This window comes from Cajanus cajan, chromosome 9 (assembly GCF_000230855.2).
Source record: "Cajanus cajan strain Asha chromosome 9, NIPB_CcT2T_4, whole genome shotgun sequence".
NCBI lineage: Eukaryota > Viridiplantae > Streptophyta > Magnoliopsida > Fabales > Fabaceae > Cajanus > Cajanus cajan.
The window spans coordinates 21,046,110-21,063,475 of NC_138525.1; the positions used below are offsets into that span (position 1 = coordinate 21,046,110).

At 33.1% G+C, this 17,366-nt stretch overlaps 2 protein-coding genes and 1 long non-coding RNA gene across 4 annotated transcripts; all 3 read right to left on the bottom strand.

The window, feature by feature from the left end:
- Nucleotides 1-551: 551 nt before the first annotated feature.
- Nucleotides 552-3,126, bottom strand: LOC109809895 (exocyst complex component EXO70B1). The gene has a single exon (XM_083063470.1). The coding sequence runs from the start codon at nucleotides 3,013-3,015 to the stop codon at nucleotides 1,060-1,062; it is 1,956 nt and encodes a 651-aa protein (XP_082919596.1). The 5' UTR covers nucleotides 3,016-3,126; the 3' UTR covers nucleotides 552-1,059.
- Nucleotides 3,127-10,981: 7,855 nt separating this feature from the next.
- Nucleotides 10,982-17,155, bottom strand: LOC109787834 (sorting nexin 2A). 2 transcript variants are annotated; one of them, XM_020346412.3, is made up of 5 exons: nucleotides 15,858-17,155; nucleotides 15,502-15,711; nucleotides 15,095-15,358; nucleotides 12,501-12,587; nucleotides 10,982-11,239 (listed from the first exon to the last, which is right to left on the bottom strand). In XM_020346412.3, exons 1-5 carry the CDS (start codon nucleotides 16,908-16,910, stop codon nucleotides 11,159-11,161), a joined length of 1,695 nt encoding a protein of 564 aa, XP_020202001.1. In that variant the 5' UTR covers nucleotides 16,911-17,155; the 3' UTR covers nucleotides 10,982-11,158. The 2 variants fall into 2 exon arrangements, with proteins under 2 accessions (XP_020202001.1, XP_020202008.1); XM_020346419.3 differs by having other exon boundaries at nucleotides 15,095-15,355; nucleotides 15,858-17,154.
- On the bottom strand, nucleotides 13,874-15,083 carry LOC145951651 (uncharacterized). Its single transcript, XR_014429517.1, has 2 exons — nucleotides 14,295-15,083; nucleotides 13,874-14,216 (listed from the first exon to the last, which is right to left on the bottom strand). It is a non-coding gene; the product is annotated as an uncharacterized LOC145951651 (long non-coding RNA).
- Nucleotides 17,156-17,366: the final 211 nt, after the last annotated feature.

Here is a 17,366-nt window from a genome sequence, read left to right on the forward strand (position 1 = left end):
GAGAGGAAAGATTCAAGAAAGTATTTTTAGTCTATATTTGAGAGATTATCTCTTTGTTCTCATGATATTAGAGAACTTCTTGTACTCTCCTATTTCTACATAGTGGAATTATCTTGCTCTTGATCGCCCGTGGTTTTTTCTCCGTCTTTGGAGTTTCCACGTAAACTTGGTGTGTATTTATTTTTCTTGTCTCTCTACTTACTTCTCTCTATCTCTAATTAACTTGATCCGGTGCTTCCGCATTCCGCTCATTCTTTCTGATACCCAACAGTATAGAATTTGTCGACCTATACTCAAAATCATTACCTTCTATGTGCTTTATTTGTCGACCACCGAAAGAGCATAGTTAGTGTATGTGTATCTTATGTCCCTTCTGGTATATTTTCCTTCGAGAAGATAAATCGAGGCAAAACACTAGGAAATAATGTTTTCACACTTCAGGTTCTGCATATCACACATCTTCAAAATGAGCAACATATATAAATCCGACAAGTCTCCTTAGTTTTATTTTATGTATTTATTAGCGAAGAAAATTTGGATGTGATGTTGTAAGAAGCGCATAAGGTCGTGTTTGAGATGGAAAGAAATTTCAGAAAAGGAAAAAATAAATTACCATACTGCCAATAGTTTGAATACTTGAGAATCCTAAATGATGATAGTGATGAGTGATTTTATTTTATTTCTCTGGTTATAACTGCTGTTAACAAATTTCTCGACAGACCCTTTTTCCAAGAATTAAACAAAAGATATATTTTGTGTTCCAACTTACTTGGACTTAAATTTGAGTCAAGCCATTATTCAATCTATCAAACTTACGTACCATTTCCTTCTCTTCCGGCATGAAATTAAGAAAATCTACTCAAACATGAACTTGAGTCAAGCCAATCTTAAACATGGAAACAAAATAAAAGGAAACATACATTTGTTATTGTGTTGAAACTTGAAACATACAATGCTATATAACACAAGGGTACACATCCTTTGGGAACTTAATCTTAAATGTTTTTGTATGCTAAATAACTAGGGTATCTTTCCTTCTCATTCCAGCATCGGATTCATCTACTCCCCTGCCAGGAACAGATTGTTGATTCGATCTGCTACGTCAAACATTCCATACTTGATGTGCTCATAAGCGTACTTTCCAAAAAAATCCTGAAACCTCCCAATGAAGTTTCCATATGTTGGCAACAAGATGTTTTCTATGGATTTTATTATTTTTTCTCTTAACTGCTCATCAAAGACAAACCATGTAGACTGAACATTGCATATCTCATCAAAGTATTTGTTGAAGGAACGGAGCTTGTCTTTCATTAACCCAACTGCAACATCAGGCTCTGACTCATTATTAATGTCCATCTTCAACAAGTCCACAATCTTATTCCATGAGCTTTTCTGATACAGTTCGAGGTTTTGTTGGAATTTTATTGTGTTTTTTCGGAGCCATTCGTGGCCAAAAATTGGTACCAATCCATACAAGTTTGCCTCTCGTTCTATGTATCTAAGATTGTTCATGACGAAAACATAACCCAGAGCATGGTTATTGTAATTTTTGGAGTCCGCTTCCAAAATTCTCTCTAACAACTCTGTTATTATTATCCTGGCCACATGCACCGGCGGTGAAAGCTTCCTCTCTTTATCAATCATGGTGTATTTTTCTAAACCTTGCCTAAATCTACTTTCCCTTCTTATGCAAACACCACAAATTTTTTGCATCAGTTCACGTATATTCGGATGAAGCTGGCCGTCCTTACAATATGCAAAACTTCTACACTCAAGAAAAGTTGCCAAGTGGTTGGCAATGCGCAGTAGACTAATTGTCAATTCCCTAGAAACCTCCCTGATAGCAATATCTGCATAGGAAGAGGCCCCCTTAAAGACGCGATCACAGAGTCTCCTTTCATTGGGAAAGAGTATATTGTCAGCTACATGTAAAGCCTTTGTTAACCAACACCGAACCTTCTCAATCTTGTCAATGTCCTCCGTGTTGAGATCTTGCATTTGCAACCCAAATGCCCATAGACACTCCTTCAAGAATTCCCTCCTGCAAGAACTGTACGCTCTCCAGCAGTCCTCTCCAAACCCTCTTGTCAGCATCAACCACACGGTTTCTTGAAGGTCTTTGATGATTCCCAACGGCAACACATCCACCACTAAGTTGTTGTCGGCATGGATTTCCGCCACGTTAGTTTTAAGGTATCCGTCTACATGCTTGGAAATTGCATCAATAAGTTTTCCATTCTCCTTCTTAAGTGTCTCTATACATTCTATGAATCGTGGCATGATATTAATATTATTATCACTCTCACTTATGCCTTGCAGTGAATTACGTGAAACAACTTGAGTCACTGTGAATCCTCGATCCTCATTTTCTGGAGGAGCATCAACCTCTTGGGGTGAATCAGCTTGAGAAGCAGTTTCACTAGTTCCTTGTGAGAGTGAAACAATTTCAATGACTACTTGATCTTGGACAGTGAGTCCGAGATACCCGGTTCTTGGTAGAGCATTCAAAGTGGAACGAAGAATGATGAGGGAATAACTGAAACTCCCTCCAACTATGACTAACCATGGTTTTATTTTCATGAGTTGTACTGTGAGAACACCACTGAAAAAATAAAGGAGATCAACCTCAAATCCCAAGTGACTCAGTCTTGACAAGCCTAAAGACATGATAGCAAAGGCAACACACGAGACTAGATTATATGCATCTGGCTTCCCTTTCACTTCTTTGTCGAAGAAAAAAGAGTATACAGAAGTGACTAACAAAATCAAAAAAGCTGTGTGAGCTTTCAGACAGCGAGAGGTGGAGCATTCCCATGCCTTTGCGAGTAAGACGGCAAGGGAGATGAAGAAACTAAACACGATATAAAGAAATATCTTCCACCATGTCCAATTTCCAAATAAATGATTGAAAGAGGAACTAAGAGCATAACACAGAAGTCCAACGATAGATGAAACGAAACACACTAATCTCCATACCTTTGGCTGCAACAGCCAACTCTGAATTTTGATGAGCATTGAGAATGTCTTCTTTCTTAGACAAAGTTTGCATTCAGGAACAGAAAAGTTTAGTCTCGCAAGTCGCTTACCGAGTCTAGAACTACCTTGGATCTATTGAAAACGGTGACATGCCATTGGATTATGTCCACGGGTTCACCCATCTTTAATAATAGTCCAAATTTATTAATCCAAACCAAACTTAATATTATTATTGTTATTATTATTATTAGTAAAATATTTTTTTCAATTCAAATTCAAACCAATTTGATGGTCGGAATTAACTCATATTTTTTTTAATTAGATTAGTTCAGGTTTATTGGATCATCAGGTTCTGATACATGGACCAACCTTGATGTATATCAGGCATATTTTAACTTACCACGAAATAACTGTTTATCATTTTAAATAGTAAAAAAGAAAATAGTAATAATGTACAATAATTTATTGAACGACACCAATGTTGCTCAATAAATTTTTGATATAATTAACCTATACATACATTTTAGTCAAGGGCGTAGTTAAGAATTTGGTTCCAGAGCGCCCAAAATCAAAGAGAAAGTCTTAATAAGAATTTTTGTTAACTCAATTTATAATATATCTTTATTACATAAAAGTGTTATTTTTCTGTGAATTTTTCTAAAAAAAATATTCGCAAAAATTTTCTTGCAATAATAATTTCACAAAAAAATTTTACGAATTTATTTACGAAAAATAATTTACAGATATTTTTTATAAATTTTTTTACAAAAAATAATTTGTAAGAAATTTTTGCAAATTTTGATACAATTTTAATGATCATAGAAAATTTTTTTTCATGGTAAAAATTTTGCAGAAAATATTGTAAGAATTTTATTTTTTTTCTTGCACATTTTTTTGCAAAAAAAAATTCGCAAGTAATGTTTTCCAAATGGTAGAAATATTTTGCACGTAACTTTTCCTGCAGATTTTCCTGCACATTTTAGTCCGCATGAAAAATAAAAATATATTTAAATTTATAAGTTTAATATTTTAAAAAAACTTCAAGTCCCACATCGATTGAAAATAAAACAATTAAAGAGTATATAAGTTGGGACAACACTTACCTTACAAGTTGATTTGTATGGTTGAGTGTTAGGCTTATAATCTACAATCTTAGAATTTAAAAGATTATATATCACATGTTGGAGGCATGAAAACAAATGTTTCGAATGAATTCATTGTGAGCATTTGAAAGTTGAAGAATTATTTATAGAATTTATAGTAATTTCTTTAATTTATTATCATAAGAAATATTCCTACAGAATTTCTTGCGAAAAAATTCGTAGGAAGCTTTCCTGCGAATTTTTCTTCAACTTTTTTTTGCAAGAAACTTCCCTGCAAATTTTTCTTTAGTAGGAAAATTTCCTGCAAATTTTTTTCACAGGAAAATTTCTTGCAAATTTTAAAATTCGCAAAAATATATTATCCACAAAAGTATTGCCTGCAAATAAAATTTTGCAGAAAAAGTTGTAAGAACAACGTTTCCTGCAAATTTTTCATAAAAATTTGAAGGAAAAATCGCATGTAATTAGATAAATTCTAGTAGTTCTAGTATATGTTTGGATGAATGTTTGACAAAATTAATTTTAAAGTGTTAAGATTTGTTTGAGTGTTTTTATTTTAAAAACAATTATGTAAAAAAACAATTAAAAACAATTTAGTAATAAAACTATAAAATTTAACTAACGTGAAAGCTACTTAAAGTTGTTTCAATTGTGAATTAATTCTAGACTTAATTAGTATCAATTTTCTACATAAAATCAAATATGCAAATTGTGTTGTGTTGTTTCTCCACATAAAATCAAATGGTATTTGTTTATGGGAGATCTATATATTTTTCTCAAGAAGAGTATGATATTGTGTTGATCATGGGTTATTTACACATTTTTATATTGATAGAATATTGTTCATTTTAAGTTTATAATTTCATGATTTTATTTTTGACCATCACTCATAAAATTTCTTACTAATGGAGTATGTGTATTTATAAATCTTTATTTGTAATAAAATGAGATTTTATTTGTATTCTAATAAATATTATTGGAAAGATTACATGTTAGGATTGTCATCACTTACCAGAGGCTCACCTAGAGAATAGCTACACAGACTCAAACTGCAAACAATTCTATTCAATTGTAACAACTCAACTAGTTCTTAGACCTATGAAAATTTCCTTAAAGAGAGTTATACACCAAGCGATAAAAGTCACAAAAGGAAATCTCCCAATTAAGTATGCTAATAACTATATTGAGAATGGCATGTTGGAAATTCAAAATAGACTTTACTGTTTTTTTTGTTGTATATAAGCTTTTCATTGCTAACTTAATTAAGACAATTGTGAATCAATTAAGTATCCAGCAAATCTATATAGACCATGATAAAAAGCCATCTAAAGTTCTCAATAGTTAAAACCCATACTAGAAACTTGCTTAGTGAATGAGAAAAAAATTAATTAAAAATCGTAAGAAAAGTTCACAAATATATTTCTTTAAAAACTATTTCAGATATTTTTAAAAATCTTTTTTATGATATAAGTTATTATATCTTTTTTAGAGTCTATTTGCTTTAAAGAAGGAAAGGGGGGAAATTTTAATAAAGGGGAGGAGAAAAATGGGAGAGAGAAGAATTAGAAATTATGTTTGGTTGAAAGATGAATAGAGATAACTTTTTCTTATTTGATCTAGGAGAGAAGGGAGGGGATTTTTAAAATCTAATTTAATATTATAATTTTATAATTCTAAATTTAAAAAACAAGTACGAATATTTTAGACATTGTATTAAAAATATTTTAAAAATTTCTCCCTCCCCTTCTCTCTTCTCCAAATCTTCCAAATATCGGATGAGAGATAAAATTAGATTAAAAGGGATTTTCCTCCCATCTTCTCCTAAATATTAAACAAAAAAAGAAAATTTTGTAAAATTTTTCTCTCTTCCTCTTCCTTCCCTTCCAACTAAGGATGACAAGTAAATTCATATTTGTAGATAATACTTAAATTCATCTCGACTTTGATGGAGAATACATGGTTTGATCAGATACGAGTACAAGTAATATCCAATTTTTTGAATCGGGTACGAGGAAGGGATGTGTACATTCTTACCTATCTGTACTCGTACTAATTTTAAATGTCTATAAACTTGATTTATTTTTAAAAAAAATTTACTTGACATTTATGTAATTCTTACTTTATTTTAAATTTATGTTAAATGAAACTTAACTAATTTAATTTTGTAATTGTTACTCTATGTTGAAATTCTTAGTTTTATATATGTTTTTAAAATATTTAATTAATTTCTAAGCAAGTAAGGGGTGGGTACAAGTATACATGATATCCGATGAAAACGAGGATGAGTGATAGCATTGCCGAGTCATTATCAAAAGTAAACTAGATTTCTCCTAAAAATTTGTAATATAAGGAACAACCTAGATCATTATTCATCAAGATACAACCACTTTTAATTTGTGTTTTATCACACGAAATTAGTAAGGGGATTTAATATTTCAAAATAGTATTTAATCAACAAAACAAAGAATTAAGAATTAAGAATTCAATTGAAGAAGTACCAATCTAAGGTTTCAATCCATATAGTAAAATTTTCATAGTTCAACAATAAATCTGAATTTTCAATCAATCAAATTCAACACAAATTTAATCAAAAACGTAGATCTAAATCTAGATATATGAATTCCATCAAAACATAAAATGTAATCACAATTTCACAATTTTAATAAAATTTAAGAACGGAGAATGGTGGAATTAGGCAATTTAGATTATTTCAAGTCTAAATTTAAATCTAAATTTAGATATAAAATTAATCTTCAATCTCTGTTCTAGATCCAAATGAAATTCACAATCATGAAAAATGAAAATTAAACCTAAAATACAGAAAAAGAGAAATAGAGAATATGTTTGGTAAAAAGATCAAGAACTTAAATTTTACCGTAGTTCTTGAAACCTAGAATCAATTAACAAATTAGCCACACATCATAATCATGTTGTAGCAATTCAATTCGTGTAAGTAAAAGAGAAAATTTTTGTGTGTGAAAGAGAGAGAGAGAGAATTTTGAGAGACTTTTAAGAAAAGAAACTCAATTTCTGAAATATGAGGTATACTCTATCAAGTGTACATATGTTACACTTATTTATAAACTACACTAATAAGCCTAATCAAAGAAATTAAAGGCTCAGCCAACTAAATCAACTAATTACAACATTAAACAAATCCTAACATTACATTCTAAAAATAAAAAGAAAATATTATGCAGGGTCACAACTTTGCAATGCATTTTTGAAAAATTTAACATGACCTTTGCTCCTAGCAGAGAAGTTGTAGAACTCTCTTATCTTTTAAGGAACACCAAGAACATCCAAATCCAACAAGAATAAAATGTAAAAGCGGGTCAAATAGTGAATATTGATAAAAATTTACAATCATCCCCAGCTAAACTCACTAATACAAATCGCATGTAATATTAGGGATGGCAAAAATACCCGCACCCGCGGGTATCTGTGGATAAAACCCGCTACGGATAATAAATGGATAGACTAATTGGGTACCCGCGGATAATGGGGACGGATAATTTTTTACCCGTTTATAAATGGGGCGGGGGCGGGTATGATGATATCCATACCCGCGGATACCCGTTTAATATTATTTCTTAAATATCCTAATTATCCTTGTACCACATAATCCTAAAACTACACTCTCTCATCTTATTTTTCTACAAAAGTGAGGTTGATGAAGTTACGGACATGTGTTAAGCATGTTATAGAATTATGTTGGATGTAATTTGATTAATTTTCTAACTTTGATTGGATCAATAAGATTTATGTATTTTAAGTTATTTACTTTCATTTGGAATTATGATTGAATCATTGTAGCTTTGTGATGAGACTTTAACTTGTGAGATTGATGTATTTTAAGTTATTGATTATCTTGAATTTTTATTATTATTTCAACAAAATTAACATTAAATAAAAGTTCAAAATTAACATTGAATTTTTATTTTTAATATTTCAATGACATTAAAATATAAATTTAAAATTATTTGTAATATATTTTTTTTAATTTCTTAAAAATTTTATAAATATCCATGGATATCCGTGGATACCTGTGGGTATTCAAGAAATTCATGGATACCCGCTTAATGGATACCCGCACGGATATGGGGTGGGTATGGGGCCAATTTTCATTCAGCGGGGCGGGGGAGGGTTTACTATTACCCGCCCCCATGGGGCCCCATTGCCATCCCTATGTAATATATCAATTATTTATACTATTAAATGTCAAATCATCCTAAATTAATGCATTGTAATATGCATCCCAAATTCACTATCAATGGGGACACAAATTTCATATCTGTCACGTATGGGAACAATAACGAATATAGGCCGAATAAGGTACGAGAATGGGAATGGAGATTAAAATAATGAAACACATACCCATCCCATTCCATTTTTACCTCCAATGAAACAGTATTAATGTAAAAAATATTTTGTGAAAAAATAATTTTATTCTTACAACAATTTTTTACTATTTTATAATGTTTAACATTTTTTCTCTCTTCCTGTAGTGAAATTTAGTGCACAATTTAATATATGAACAACATTACTTTTCATTAGATCATTTTTATTCTTTTGTTTTCCTTTTTTACTCCCTATAGTATAATTAAATGTATATATTTACCATACAAATAACATTATTTTTAATAAGCAACGGTTAGCCCTCTTTGATGTAAAAGAAATTACATGGAAGGAGAAGAAATAGATAAGAAATAAAATAGAAGTTTGTTTGGTTGATTTGAGTTGTATTTAGGGTTTAGGGTTTTGAGATGTGAGTTTCGCACCTTTTTGTGTTTATATCCGTAGAAATAGTGTGAGGAACTACTCTCTTCATATTTATTGACGATTATTTACTACTGATTTTAGAACCGCCATAAAATAGACATTAATTGAATTTTTTATAGTTCTAATTGTCATAAACTGTCATAATTAGTTTCTTCAAGTTTTTAAACACATATTAGTGGTTTGAAAACAGGCAGAAAATGTTAATTAATTAAATAAAAGTTTAATTCGATTACGTTTTCTTACAAAAATGTTTATGAAATCAATTACAATTTTTTTATTCCAGAAAGTTTAAAATGTTATACGATTTTTCAATTGTTTATATACTTTAAATTTATTTAATTAATTTAAATTTATTATTTTAACTAGTTTTTAATATAAAAAATTATTTTAGAATTATTTACTTACTTTTAATTAGTTATTTATTTTATTTCAAAATATTATTTATTTAGTTATATAATTTTGTATTTAATTGATTAAAATGAAAATAATTAATGAAAAAATATTTTCAAAAGTATTTTAATTTTCTATTTTATTCTTTTTTATTCTATTTTATTTATTTATTTCTATTTTCTCTTTTTTATTTATATACCTTATTTCATACGTATTTCTCTTCAATCAAATAATCAAATTTTACTCTATTTTGTATCTATCTGTTTCTTCTTCTCTATCAAATAGACCCTTAATGTTGAAAATGAGGAGTAAGATTTTGATATGTTGACAAGTTCAACCGTGGTCTCCACCTCAAGCTATGAATATCATAAATTAGACTGTCTTGTAAATAGTAAGCATAGATGCATGTCTCAGCGAAGATACCATTGCCGTGTTTATGTATAGCTACTGAATATTCAAGCTTTGGTCAATCACTTAAAAATGCACTTGGTATTGTAAGCAATCCCACATCCGCATCATTGAAAACAAGTACACTTAAGCTGTGATTAATATGATAAGTACATAGCAAACTAGCCTTTTACTTATGGTATAATATGAAGGCTGTAAGGCCTTGTTGAATTTTACCAAACTAATTATTTTATGTAAATCAATTTAAAAATAAATAAATAAATAAATAGATGGAGGTGAAAGCAACGATAAAACCCAGCCATAGCTGCATGTATGTTTTGTCTCCTCATATCCTCGGCCTTTCTAAAAAATTAAAAATTAAAAAAAAAAAAAGTGATGGAAAATCTTGTATGAAACCAAAAAGGGGAAAGGAAATAGAAAATAACAGTCGTATATAAAATTTATGCTTAATTACAAATTTTTGTCACTAATTTGAATCGTGTATAGTTTTAATTTTTCAAAGTTTTTTGGAGCAAGTCTTTTAGACTTTCACTATTAAAATTAGACAAAATTAAACCTAGTCCATTATTTTTTCTACAACTTTCGTATTCTCACTTCTCGTTAATATTTTAGGAGTTTTTTTTTTGTCTAAACATTTTAGGAATTGCGATAAGATTAGAATATGAAACAATCTAAATATTTTGGAAATTATTTTTATTTAAATACTTTAGGTGTTATGATAGATATGAAACAATTATAAAAGTATAAAGATATAGTAAAAAATATATATTTATTTCACAAGGGATATTAGAATTCGGAGAAAGAAAATTTTAAAAAATATATATTTCTGATAAAATTGCTCTTAGTTAATGTGTTTTAAATAGAAGGAAATTTAATTTGATTCGTAAAAATCTTAAATAAAAAATTAAAGGTTTTAGGAAAATAAACTTACCGAAGGATAAAGATTCATTTTAAAAACTAATATTTTCTAATAGATAATTTTTCTTATACAAATAATTAAAAGATTGAATATCTAATTACATGCTTAATGCTTTATTTGCCTACAATAGCATGTCATGGTTAAGCACAAATAATTTAACCGCAACGAAATGTCCCTATAAGTAAATTGCTCTTTAGAACATCCCAAGAGACTCTACTAAGCGAAGCGTCCCATCAAAAACAAAGAAAACTAAATGTGCCTAAATTCATATGCAGGAAGTATATTTTTTGGTAAAGTCATTTTAACACAACTAGGTGATATGATCGGCTTTAGACAACTGGGAAAAGATTATGCAACCAAATAAAAACCTCGGAAAAGCAGCAAGAATCGAACAAATAGCAAGTAATGTACAACAAGTAAGCTTTTAATGATGTGAAAGAAATGCTCTGAGGTATAAAATGCGAGAAAGAGCCTAAGAACCCATAAAGAGCTTCCATTAGTTTATTGTCATGACTACAGACGTATTTCCAGGGAGTGGCACATCAATGAATAAAATAAAGATTTAATTTACAGCCACATATCAAGTGCTTTCATCCACATATCCACGGGTATCTTCAACAACTTTTGTCCAGACGTTTGCTATTTTCTCAGCATACCCCACCTATTCATTCACGAAGAGGCTTACTTACATGGGGACAAAACAGCAGATAAACGCAACTAAAGATAGACAACTACTCTTAAAAGCATAGACATATAGAACACTAGAATCTTGTCTCTAGCTTCTCAAGCATGCTTTCAATATTTTAACATCTTACAGACTACAGAGATCAATGCACCAACAAAACATAATTCAAGAATAGAACGAGTGTGTTATTATTGGAGAATGAAATATGAACAGAAAAGGAGAAAAAATTCTCTAGCCTCGATGGTTTCATGCGATATTATATGATACTTCTACTTTTAAACCCACATCTCCTTAGATGTTGCTTAGAAGGTAACACTGAAAGAAGAACCTCAGCACTTAAACTTTATCAACTTTGACATATTTAGGTTTGAAGTCTTAGGTTGTGTTATGCGTGTTTGGTTTTGAACATTATACATTTCTTGGAGCTGGGGTAAGTTATATATACAAATTAAATTATTTATGTTTGATATTCAGTACAATGATGCCACATCTCAGAATCGCATGCACAGTGGGTAGGGGACTGCACCAAAATTCTTGTATGAGTATGACATGCTGCTGTACATCTTAAAGAGATAGACTTCATCAGATTAGCAAGAGCCGTAGGTATTGATTAACTAATGTGTAGAAGAATATTGTGTTCATATATTGTGTGGACAATACAAGAACCTGAGCCAAACCTTTTTCTCACTAGATGGGATTGACTACATAGATCAAATGATGCTATGAAGTACTGTCGTAAAAAATGTCTATAAGCAAATTATTTAATTCTAAATTCTTCTTAATTGTTTCTCATGTAGTTTTTCTCGGTGTCCGTCTACCCTTAGCTAGCCTCTATCTGATCTGATCTATTTTCCTTATTGGGGCGTCTTCAGGTCTTCTCCACACACCCAAACCACCTAAGGTGAGACTATAAAACGACAAAATTTTGTGTGGACAAGATGGCAACTTTATTGTCAGAGCAAACACCAGCAGAGACAACATGGTTAATTCCTTTTGCAATAAAAACACATTTTCTTCAACAAAAGATTCCACTATGTTCTTAAAAATTTATTAGCTTTGTTACCTTGCTTCTAAAAATTCCTATCTGGATCACATATTATTTCTACTCTAGGTTTATTTTTCTTTTTTGGTAAATACTACAGATGGGTAGAATATAGATATAGAGAGTGATAACCATCAAAGGGAAATATAGTTTCTACTTATGAAGGCGTTTAACAAGAACAGATAAATATAATACCTGATTAACTACAAATCCTTTCAACATGTTTAAGAAGTCAGCTTGCCTCTCTTTATCAAGCCTTTCAAGTTCACTCCTATTGTTTTCCTGCATTGGCATCATCATCATCATCATCCAATATCCAGATTCATACAAAGTATACTAAAAATAAATTCATCATGCAAAAAAATAAATAAATAAAATCTTATAACGAAATTAGACAGGGACAAAATCAATAAAAGCCAACATTTGAAGTGATATTTTAGGATTGGACTTAGACGTGGTATACCCAAACGTAAAAATTATAAACAAGATGCTGTCAGCAGGGCCAAACCAGATAGCATGAAACATAAGCTAACATGTTAGATGATGGGGGATTGAATAGATCAGTCACATAGCTTATTATTAAGAATTTCAGATAGAGGGTTAGTAAAGAATGAAAAGAGACTGGCTAATAAATAAATAAAAATATGATTGATAGATGTAATAGGTTATAGCACCCAAATCTAAAACTCATATTTATATACTAATTAGGTCACGCAACTATGCAATTGGTACAAGCCGAGACTCACCAACAAAAGGACTAATACCTAATACTCCTAATATCATAACAACTTTGTAGTCAATAGGGCTGTGATAGCGGCAAATTGTGGAGAGCATTAGCGTTTTTTAACCTCGCGAATGTAATTCCATGGTGCAACACAGGTTCAAGATAGAGGCATTTTGCAGCAAGATTGTGGCAGGAGCATGCAGAATCACGTTATCTTTTATGTTTGAATCTTTTCCATTACGCAATTAGCCCCCTTATTAATCAATTATGCCCCCCTCCCTCTTTTAAATTATTGTTTTTTTTTTTAATTTTAAACCATTTTCAATTCCATTGTTTTGACTATTATTATCTTTTTAGAATTTCTTTTATCTTTTAAACCTTATCAGTTATTCACTTACGCCCTCCCCCATATTAATTACTAGCGGAAGGCACAACAGTGCCTGCATGTCCACATTTCTATTGTGCTAAATTAAAAATATTGCAAGAGAATTTTGCTTGTGCTAACACATTTTTTTTTAGCTAAATTTTTTTATGTATTATATATTTCATTAGTGTCCGCATTTTTATTATGCTAATGCATTTGTATGGCTCTAAATTTGATATATTATAAGAATCTCTATTATTATGCATTGATGTTATATTAATATTAAGTCAGCTATCATGCCACCCACCCCCTACTGAATCTACAAACACTAAACGGGGTCTTTTACTGGTGTCCAGAATCATCACAAAATAAATCCTTGACAAACTAAACCACATAAACTATTCTAAAGCCTATTCACATCTTACTTCAAATACCGAACATGTCATGCAAAGATGGAAGAGACACCAAACGCTCTGAATAAAGACAGAACAATAACTAAATTACAAACGAGCGAAACAGCAGTTCAGCAATCAAAAAGAAAAAGGCAGAAATTTATTTGGGAGAATGTTGGACCAGCCAAACAGAAGACTGAAGAGAGGAAAGGAGGGAAATAGGGGGAAAACACTATTAATATGTTGGAGATGCACCCAACACACCAAAACCACTAAACCCTAAACCCTAAGCAGAAACACCAGAAGAAGGAACCAAGAGAAGTCCAAAAGTATCAGCAATAATAGAAAGAGAAAAGGCAAACCCAAATAGGTCATTTGACAGAAAGCCTCAAAACCACAGGAGAAATACCCATCTGAAGTTACTCAAATCACTGCCAGTCAAGACAAAATCCAAAAATCAGAAGACGGAACATTGTCTGAAATAGAAACTGGGGAAAAACAGTGTTCACCAGAATATTCTTCAATTCTCGTAGTTAGATTTATCAAACACATCCATGTACCTTTACCAAACAGTTTAAGCTTTAGGGAGTGGTTTTTGACATAGTTTAAATATAGTAGAGGCTCTGAAAAGTATAAATATAGAGTTTAGGTAGGGAAAGAGATAGAGACAAGAAAGGAAAGGAATATTAAGAACAATAAGACTATTAAAAGAGCACAAGAGAGTCACCAAAAACAAATATCAGAGAATAGATTCTAACTTGGATACTGAGAAGAGATACCACAGAAAATAGAGAAGAGACAAAACAACCGAGTCTGATGAGCTAAATACAAGAGAAAGGAGACTCTACTCAAGGTGGATTTATCTTACTAATAAAACCTAATAATCATAATATCTAAACACTTGGGAAATCTTTCCATTGTGGATTGGAAATAAGGAGCTCAATCTACAAATTCACAAACACGCTTAGGTATACAAATACAATGATCTGAACCTCTATTCTCAAACAATTAAGATATACTAGTAGAATGTAAGACAACCAATCACTGGAGTTTCAAGATATCTAGAGAAAAACAATTGATGAAAAATGAAGACTAAAAAACCAACTTTGATGGATATAGAAGATGTTGAACAAAACACAACTTCGATAGATCACATGAAAGAGAAACATCATCAATTGAATCACATATGCTTGAAGCATGCATACCATTTTGGACCACAGACTATCCTCAAAGCATACAGGATACAGATGTTTGAAGACAAGCTATCTACCCAAAGAAACCAATAAATTCTAATATGCTTAAATCATACCTTTATTCGCTCATACTCTCTAATTGCAACATTCTTGGCATCTTCAGTAACTCTAATAGTTTCCTGTAGCTCCTCCAACTTCCGAACCCTAGTTTTGTCAGCCCCAAAAATTTTAGATGATGCTGCTTCAAGTTTTTCAGCTCTTGACTGCAAAGAAGACAATTCTGATAGAAGAGTCTGCACCGTCAATAGTGCACTTGAGCGATCCGAGAATGCACTATGAACAGCCAACATTAATCCAAGATACTCGTGAAGTGTATCCTGCTATGCATAAATTCCAAAATAATCAAAATTTAGTGGGTTGCCCTTTATTTAGGAAGAATGAAGAATGATATATATTGTTGCTTAAAATAGATAACTCTGAGAAATGTATCGCTGAAAAATTAATAAAAATTTGTCATGCATACCAAATGTTTCACTGTTTGAGCATTTAACTCTCGAAACAATCTACTAGCTTTGACAGCAGCAGTTGCTACACCTTTCATGTCAGCAGCCCGTATCCTCTGAGTGTTCGAGACAGCCTCTTCATTCTCAAATTTCGTTAATTTAATAAATGCAAGCCCTAATTCACCCATTGTCTCTCCCATATCTTGTTGTGCTTTGACAAGTGATTCAGCCTGCACCAAAATTGTCACGTGATTGGAAAATTCACACTAACTACAAATACCCATAAACTCGCTAACAAACAAGTTATGCACAGAGCATTATGATCTGAAATTGAAGGCAACATTGAACCATTAAAAACATAAAACTCAAATAACACCTGTTGAGATGCACCATTGATCTGCTGTTCAAGCTCATGAATCCTTTCCTTCTTTTCAAGGAACTCCTTATCCTCCTCCACAACGGAGGGCCTGGAACCTCCCCAATCATTGGCCACCGATTGCCTCAACTCCTTGAACAGCCTCAACAAATCCCTCCCCCCTCTCGCCGGCTGCACAACCTCGTGCGGCGCAAGCACACTCTCCCCCATCAACTGCCTGGGAAGCTTGGCCGCGCCGTCCAGCACCCGGGACGCCACGTCGGTCGTCGCCGGCAGCGGGAGCCTCCCCTCCACCTGCAAAAACACCCTCAACTCGTCACTCTTCCTGATCACCGGGTGCGCCGCGAGCCGCCGCAGGTACTTCTCCAGCGCCACACGCCGCTGCTCCACGAACTCCTGCTTCTGCATCACCTGGCTCTCCACCACGCTCTTGTCCGGCCGCGGCGGGATGAAGAAGCCGCGGTACGCCTCCGCAAGGCGATCCGACAGCGTCACCACGTCGCGGAACCTTCGCCGGACGCCGAAATCCGAGTTGGCTCCGAATTCGGGAATGTTGGTCCTCGTGGTGATCAAATAGGTCACGTAGCTGTTACTACCCGGAACAATCGAATTCGAGGTCTCTTGCTCCTTGACCGGGTTCGAAACGGTGATATTTAAATACTCCGCGCTCGAGGAGGGGGATCGGGAGAGGGAAAGCGGCGGAGACGGAGGGTCGACGCCGTTAGTTTCGCCGTCATAGGGGGCAAACACGGCTTCGGCGTAGGAGGGAGGGTCGATGTAGGAGGAGGAGGTGTTAGGGTTTGGCGAATCGGGGAAATGCAGGTGCGGCGGGGATCGGAGGGGATCAGATTCGGCGGGGGCGGCGACGATCGGCGGCGAGAGCGGGTGGTGAGATTCCGAGAGCGTGGACATGGCGCTGCGGTAATTGGTGGAGAAGGATTTCGTTTCGTCGCCGCCAACGCCGTGGTCGTCGTGGAGTAGGAGGTTTTCCATTTGGTGAGGTGGCGCAGAGAGGGGGTGGTCCTCGACGGAGTGGTTGTGGGAGCCCATCATTGTGGTTGTTGTTCGTTGGAATGGGAAGTGGGAGCTTGCTGCTTGGCGAATGGGCGAAGCAAGCTCGATTGGGGTTAGGGAGAGGCTGAATTGGGGGTTGGCAATGGCATTAGGGATTTGGGAATGGGAGTGTCAGTGTGTTGAAGAGGTGTTGGCTAACGTGCGCAGAGGTTGAAGAAGACCATGCAGGGACCAGATGGAAAATGCAAGTGCCAAGCCAAGACTCAGATTGGGTCACTGTTACGTTAAAATTTTATTTAGTGAATGCAAAATTCCACACTCATTTTTTGTTGCCTACGCCTACCTAACATGGTAAAATAACAAATCAAAAATAGGTTGTTAAGGATTTCATTTAATTAAAAACTAACACTGCTATAATTAGTATAATATTTTTAGATAACTAGTATTTTAAAATTACAATAGAAGCGTTAAGTTATATTATAATTAAATTCTGTA

What these genes read in the sequence shown, in the direction of transcription:
- LOC109809895 (XM_083063470.1), bottom strand. Translation starts at nt 3,015, where the DNA reads ATGCTCATCAAAATTCAGAGTTGGCTGTTGCAGCCAAAGGTATGGAGA.
- LOC109787834 (XM_020346412.3), bottom strand. Translation starts at nt 16,910, where the DNA reads ATGATGGGCTCCCACAACCACTCCGTCGAGGACCACCCCCTCTCTGCG. An exon ending in CTCAAACAGTGAAACATTTG is followed by an intron (nt 15,359 to 15,501) that starts GTATGCATGACA and finishes ATTTATGCATAG; the next exon opens with CAGGATACACTTCACGAGTA. An exon ending in GAGAGTATGAGCGAATAAAG is followed by an intron (nt 12,588 to 15,094) that starts GTATGATTTAAG and finishes ATGCCAATGCAG; the next exon opens with GAAAACAATAGGAGTGAACT.